Source organism: Coregonus lavaretus (assembly GCF_964263955.1).
Source record: "Coregonus lavaretus genome assembly, chromosome: 5".
NCBI classification, from domain to species: domain Eukaryota; kingdom Metazoa; phylum Chordata; class Actinopteri; order Salmoniformes; family Salmonidae; genus Coregonus; species Coregonus lavaretus.
This window is the reverse complement of record NC_139992.1, coordinates 44,309,673-44,317,113: the sequence shown is the minus strand read 5'-3', so window position 1 is coordinate 44,317,113 and position 7,441 is coordinate 44,309,673. Positions and strand designations below refer to the sequence as shown.

The following is a 7,441-nucleotide window of genomic DNA, read 5'->3' as shown; positions in this document are numbered from 1 at the left end:
ATCAATCTCTTATCTTGTAAAAACACTTATGTTTAGTTCAAACTCTGTTCTACCCCGGCTCTCCCGGGCTTGACCTGAAGACTGATTGTTGGACATGACAAGTCCATATTAAAATATTTCAAACCTAACACAACCCCCCCCCCCTTAGCAACATTCCAATGAGGTAAGCTAATCTCTTTCTCCTGGTTATACATTTTGTTAACCTTCAATTATCATCAGTAATCTAAAGATGGTATCACACACAAAACATGATACAGATATCCCCAGTCCTAACCCATCAATAATGTTTGTATCAATCTAATTCCTCATAACTAATCCATAAAACCACTCAAAATTCCTCGAGTATACAATGATTATTTAATTGATTACCCTAAATCTGCTACATGTGATCTCATCTCAAATGATCCATTATCAATTATTTGATCCACCCCCTAGGTAAATCTCTCTCCCCTTCTATTCTGGAGTTCTACCCTGTCTACTATTCTGCTCATGATGGATTGCATATCTCTTGACCTCGGTTAAGAAAGTAGTTCCCCATCCCACTAAAGTCCTCTTAATATTCCTGCTTATTTCTGGTCTCATTCCACTAAGGAATGCTATTTTTAGCTGCTGATGGTACGGAGTATCATTTCCCTACCCCTGGGGAGGCCCAGGTATGCCACCATTTGCGTTAAATACATTTCTCAGTCTCTCTAAGTATTGGCTGATGGTCTTACTGTCTTCCTGTTTACATTCATGTACTTTGGAGAAGTCTGCATGTCGATGGTAACGTTCCCTCAAATTATTATACAACTCAGTTATTTTCCCCTTTATCTCCCCAATTTACTATTCCTTTCCTCATTGCAACTTGTTGCATTTATGTTCTTAAAATGTAAACCTATTGTTTAATAACTTCATACTTATAACCAATGTTTCTTCAATCCATCATCCTAATAGTAAAAACGATATCCCATTGTTCACGTAACGAAACTAAAAAAAATTTTGGGAATCCAACATTTATTTTCATCCACCACTGGTGTTACTCAACCTATACATTAAAGTAATAACCATTTGAATTCATCAAAGCACTTCCTCTCAGTAAAGTCTCCAGACCTCCACTTGAAACTTTCTAGCTCAATCCAACTCGCTTGACTGTCTCCACTTTTTCCCGCCAACCAGAGCCACAAATCATTCTCCTTTGTCTTCAACTCAACCCTCACAGCTCTATCGCCACTTCAGTTCGCCATCCAATTTCTTCAACTGTTCTCTCTGATTCGGCCCCAATCAATAAAACAAATACTTGATATCGTTGATAAGCATACACTTAATGACATTCCTACCATCTGAACTATGTACTGTCTCTCACCTCTCCTCCCCTCTCCTTCTCCTTCCTACATTATGGGGGAGGCGCGGGGACCTTCCCTACAAATCTTCCTTCTTAGGAAATAATGTCATTCGTACTTGTAACATATTTTCATAGACCTATCTAGAATACTACTAAAGCTATCTAATGCAACTTTTAATACACGTAAAAACTCTCTCTCCCTACACCCATTCCCCATTGAATAAGTGCGTCTTCCTAGTTACCCCCCAACCACGCCTCAAATATTTTATTCAGCATTAACCAACCAAATACTAAGTAGTATCCGGTTATCATTCATACCAGCCGTTGAATTCCCTCATACACACAGATTTCACCTTATGCCATTCAAATGCCCAACAAACCATAATAGTTCAATGGAACCCTCTATTGGCTCTCTACTATTTATACATTACTTCTATAACCACTTTAGTTATGGTCCGATTACCCATTAAACCTTATCACATAACCTTATCACCTAATCAAACAACGGCACAACCTTAAACTCATATTGGCCGGCTGGTAGCCCAGTAACCAAGAGCACCGTGTCAGTAACCGAGAAGTTGCCGGCTCCAACTCCTGAGCCGACCAGGCGAAAAATCTGCCGATGTGCCCCCGAGCAAGGCACCCAACCCCCACTGCTCCTGCAAGTCGCTCCGGACCAGAGAGTCTGCCAAATGACCAAAAATGCAAATGTAAATATTCTCTACTTTCTCACTCATGACGTACGTCTACGTTTGGGTGAGAAAGTTAATACGTATATATCGTTGGAATTTTATAGGTACCTCTCAAATAATCGCTTCGTGGTGTTTTTAGCCAATTCTTAATCGACACGAATCATTTTTTCAAACATTTTACCCGTTGAACCCAAAAATTGACTGTCCTATCTCCGACACTGCCCTTTCCTTTACACCTGCAGTCACGATGGTTATGACCTATTCTGTTACAGTATTTACACGGGGCCATACAAAAGCACTTCCTCTCTCCTTCGCGCTTCAAAAAGACCCTCGCTGTCTCGAGCCCCTCCCCTCGCTGTTTTTTCAAATCCGTTCCACAGTTTACATGCATCTGCTTAATCATAACTTTTACCTTTTCCACATCGAGATGCCCAATAAATCCATACCTCTTCTCCCAAATGGATCCATAAAACATATTTCTTCGATCTCCTCCTAACATATATATTTTATCCCCCGTTAATTCTCGGACCTCTTTAGAATATTTATTTCCCATGGTGGAAAAATAAGAAATCCCCCCGTTTAGTAATAATTCAATCCAGAAAAGTGCATTGCAGTATTGGGTGGGGAGGAGGAGCATTTTCAACATCACGTCTCTGAAGTGAAACTTAAGCTACAGTATATTGTGCATGAGACCAAACTCCCCAGCCCTTCAGAAAACTGTTAGTGAAATTCAGTCTTATTTCTTTGGACGTCTTTTAACATCACTAACAGAAAGAAGAACAAACATCTTATCCACAAACACATGCAGGTGAGTAGAGACATTAACATGGACATTTGAAGATCAGCTCTACACTGTTAATGTATTCTCCTATTTTCTTTGCTACAGTAGGCCAACGTTAACTCTTCTTCCTTTGGTTATATAACTATTTTCTACGTTTCATGGTAACACCTTGTATCGAGATTGGTTAGTCTGCCCGTAAGGCAATGCTGGCAAACTATCAAGAGTTTACTGATTCCAGGAAATGCTTTATGGTTTTACCTTGGTCTCTGTCTAGATATGGCGTCCTCCAGCAGTGTCCTTGATGAAGAGCAGTTCCTGTGCTCCATCTGTCTGGATGTGTTCACTGAGCCGGTCTCTATTCAATGTGGACATAACTTCTGCATGGCCTGTATCAGGAAGTACTGGGATGGCAATGACATCTGCCAGTGTCCCATGTGTAAAAATACATTTTATAGGAGACAAGATCTGTTCATCAACATATTCATTTCTGAGATGGCTGCTCAGTTTAGGAAATCAGTTCAAGTGAAAGCCATCAGCAGCTCAGACCAACTCCCTGCCAAATCTGAAGAAGTCTCCTGTGACTTCTGCACTGAGATGAAGCTCAAGGCCCTGAAGTCCTGCCTGGTGTGTCTGACCTCTTACTGTGAGACTCACCTGGAGCCTCATCAGAGAGTCACAGTCTTAAAGAGACACAAGCTGATCAACCCTGTGGAGAACTTGGAAGACAAGATGTGTAAGAAGCATGACAGACTCCTGGAGCTGTTCTGTAGGACTGACCAGACGTGTGTGTGTGTGTGTGTGTGTGTGTGTGTGTGTGTGTGTGTGTGTGTGTGTCAGTTCTGCAATGAGGCAGACCACAAGACTCCTGACACTGCCCCTCTAGAGGAAGAGTGTGGAGAGAAGATGGCTGAACTGGGGAAGATGATGGCAGAGGTGGATCAGAAGATGCATACACAATATAGAAAGGTTAAGGAGACCAAACACTCAGTAGAGCTCAGCAAGAAAGATGCAGAAAGAGAGATATCAGACAGTGTGCAGGTCTTCACTGCTCTGGTGCGCTCCATTGAGAGAAGCCAGGCTGAGTTCATTGAGGTGATTGAGAAGAAGCAGAAAGCAGTGGAGAGGCAGGCTGAAGGGCTCATTAAAAAGCTGGAGCAGGAAATGACTGCGCTGAAGAGGAGAAGCACTGAGCTGGAGCAGCTCTCACACACTGAGGACCACCTCCACTTCCTCCAGAGCTTCCCATCCATGTGCACCCCTCCACCCACCAAGGACTGGTCTAGGATCAGTGATCACAGTGGTCTGTGTGATGGGACTGTGAGGAGAGTTTTAACACAGCTGGAGGAGATACTTATGAGAGAAATTAGGACGTGTAATGCTGAGTTGAAGAGGGTTCAGCAGTATGCAGTGGAGGTGACTCTGGACCCTGATACAGCAAACCCCCATATCATCCTGTCTTCAAATTGGAAACAAGTGAGATATCAAGACGTAAAAAAAGATAGTCTGGATAACCCAGAGAGGTTTTCCACCTGTCTCTGTGTTCTTGGAAAGAAAAGCTTCTCCTCAGGAAGATTTTACTATGAGGTGATGGTTCAGGGGAAGACTAACTGGGATTTAGGAGTGGCCAGAGAGTCCATCAACAGGAAGATGAATATCAAACTGAGCCCTGGAAATGGATACTGGACTGTGACACTGAGGGAAAGGAATAAGTACCTAGCCTGTACCTCCCCACCTGTCCTCCTCTCCCTGAGAGAGAAGCCCCAGAAGGTGGGAGTGTTTGTGGACTATGAGGAGGGTCAGGTCTCCTTTTATGATGTGGAGGCCAGGTCTCATATCTACTCTTTCACTGGCTACACCTTCACTGATAAACTCTATCCATACTTAGGACCTTGTGTTAATTATGGGACTGAGAACTCTGCCCCTCTGATCATCTCTCCTGTCAATCACACAAACTGAGGATGACATTTTGACATTGCACAAACCTATAAAATACTCTGCATGGCACTTGATTCCATTAAGTTTAAAATACTACACTTTGCATTAACATCACATGCATCACATATAGAGATTGTTTATGGTAAGCCCTCATAAATTATTACAGCAAGCATCTTCATGGGAACCACAAAAAGATAATTACATTTAAAAAATCCCTGCAAATATGTTGAGGATGAATATCAGATGATCAATTTGTTCCAGTCTATTCTGTGTGGTAATTTCTTAATGTACAGAATGTATGTTTATGTAATAATGTGGTAGTTGATGTAGTTGTATTGTGATTGATTTCATGTCATCTCTGGCAAGGATTTAGCAGCTTCTTCATGGTTACAAGTGCATGGGGACAAAACTTTACAACAACACAACACACAACTATATTTTGGAGTGCCTTTCTCTTGTTGGGTTTGCTCTGACTTTGATTGTAACACTTAAGCAAAACTCCTCACATCATTACATTTGAAAGAAACACCATTAAAGAAACATAAAGCAGTGAGTACATTTTAAAGTTTATTTACCTCCCCCCTGTTTTGACCCTCTCTAAGGTTTACATGTTTTTATGTACATGGGAATGGTTGGGACAAACCCCTTTCCTTGGTTCCTCACTTCTCGTTAGTTTATCCCAGACTTCTTTATTTCATACACACTCGCACACTGCATGAAAAGGCACATTTACGGGTCGAACACTGTCCCGTACATCTCCGATAACAATTACATGTCCGTGAATGTCTGCACACAAAAGTGGTCTGTTATCGGATATGTACGGGACGTGTGCAGAGATTTTTGGACTGTGCACTCCAGTGTTCGACGTGTGCAGAGATTTTCGCACTGTGCACTCCAGTGTTCACCCGTAAATGTGCTTTTTCATGCAGTCAACTCCTCCAGATTAACTTGGAAACAGCCTGGATCATATCACTGCTTACAGACCAGATAGCCTGTATAATAATGTAAGTGGGGTTTGGACTGAATGGATATATTCACATCACAGGAGATTGGTGGCACCTTAATGGGGGAGGACGGGCTCGTGGTAATGGCTGGAGTGGAATGAAATGATGCCATTCCATTCGCTCCGTTCTGGCCATTATTATGAGCCGTCCTCCCCTCAGCAGCCTCCTGTGGTTCACATGTTGAGTTGAGCTTGTTTCAGCCAAGAAGCCCTATAAGAACACTAGGCACATTTATTGGGACGACATAATAAGAGTGGATTTATATAGCACTTTCCTACCAACTGAGGTGCTCAAAGCGCTTTACACATCAGCTGATATATGCCAATTAGGAGGCTAGGTTGGGACTTTAGCCATGACACCAGGGTTAACACCCCCTACTCTTACAATAAGTGCCATGGGATTTTTAATGACCACAGAGAGTCAGGACACCCGTTTAACATCCTATCTGAAAGACAGCACCCTACACAGGGCAATGTCCCCTTCACTGCCCTGGGGCATTAGGATCTTCTTAGCCAGATGAGAGTGCCTCCTACTGGCCCTCCAACACCACTTCCAGCAGCATCTGGTCTACCTCCAGGGACCGACCCTGCTTAGCTTCAGGGGCAAACCAGCAGTGGGATGCAGGGTGCTATGCTGCTGGCAGTATACTGCTGACATAATAGTTATAAAGTTATGTTGCAGCCCTGTGTGTGGCAGTGGTAAGCTACATGACTTAAGTTTACATGGGCTCTGGAGGCAACTGACCCTTTAAACGGCCATAACATCCACATTTTGACCTTCAAGAAATTGTCTGATTTTATGAATTGATCAAATGTGCTGGACAGAGAGCAAGAATGACTTTCCGTTAACTACACATTGCTACCAGTGATAAAGTTGCTGACAGATTCCAAGGTTATATTCCCAGATAATACAATTCAAGACACTGAGCGGCACTTTATGGAAACACTTCTTCCCATAGTAAAATACCCCTCTACAATACTGTCTGTATACATTGTATGACACACATCTGAAGTGAATCAAAAGCTTTAAAATACTGCATCAATGGTAAATATCATAGTCGAGACAAAATAATATTCCAACACGTATACCGGTACATAGAATAGCTATTTCTATTTCTTACTATACAGGCCTATTCTCCTACTTAATGCATTGTTCTTCGGCATGGTTTTCTCCAGGGTTGCTGAGGACACTATGATTGGCGGCCTAATCTCTACCAGAGACCTCTATACAGACTAGGTCTATTTGACTCTGATCTCTACCTCTCTGATTCTGTCACAACAATCCTTAATTACAGCTACAACATTTCTTCTTTACCTTCAACTTAGTCACATTTAATGTGGTGTCAGTGGTTGAGCATCACTCTCTTTTCAGCCGTTTTCTTCCAATAAACTGATTCCCTGGGACGTCCCAACTCTGATGTCACCCCGTTGAATTTAAAACGGTAAGGGTAAAGGTTAGGGTTTCGTGTAGGGACGTCCGAATGTTCCCAGGTAGCACTAACCCTTCCAGTGCAGAGCCCAGTACGGTGGCTCAGCAGGCCAAACAGTGCTTACAGAGTTCTCATGGCCCCTGCTCACCCGCTGTAAACAGTCTTACAATGATGAGCAAAGAGTGGAACACAAGTCGAGAAGGAATCCACAGTTCAGGTACGTGTGGTCCAGAGGTGAGTTAGGAAGACAGCTCTGTTTGACCAGACGTCTGAACA

General features: G+C 42.7%; 1 protein-coding gene across 1 annotated transcript; it reads left to right on the top strand.

The window, feature by feature from the left end:
• Window positions 1–3,073: 3,073 nt before the first annotated feature.
• Window positions 3,074–4,753, top strand: LOC311129271 (E3 ubiquitin-protein ligase TRIM39-like; the record flags this gene model as incomplete). Its single annotated transcript, XM_084161560.1, has 1 exon — window positions 3,074–4,753. One exon carries the CDS (start codon window positions 3,074–3,076, stop codon window positions 4,751–4,753), a length of 1,680 nt encoding a protein of 559 aa, XP_084017686.1.
• Between the last annotated feature and the right edge of the window lie 2,688 nt (window positions 4,754–7,441).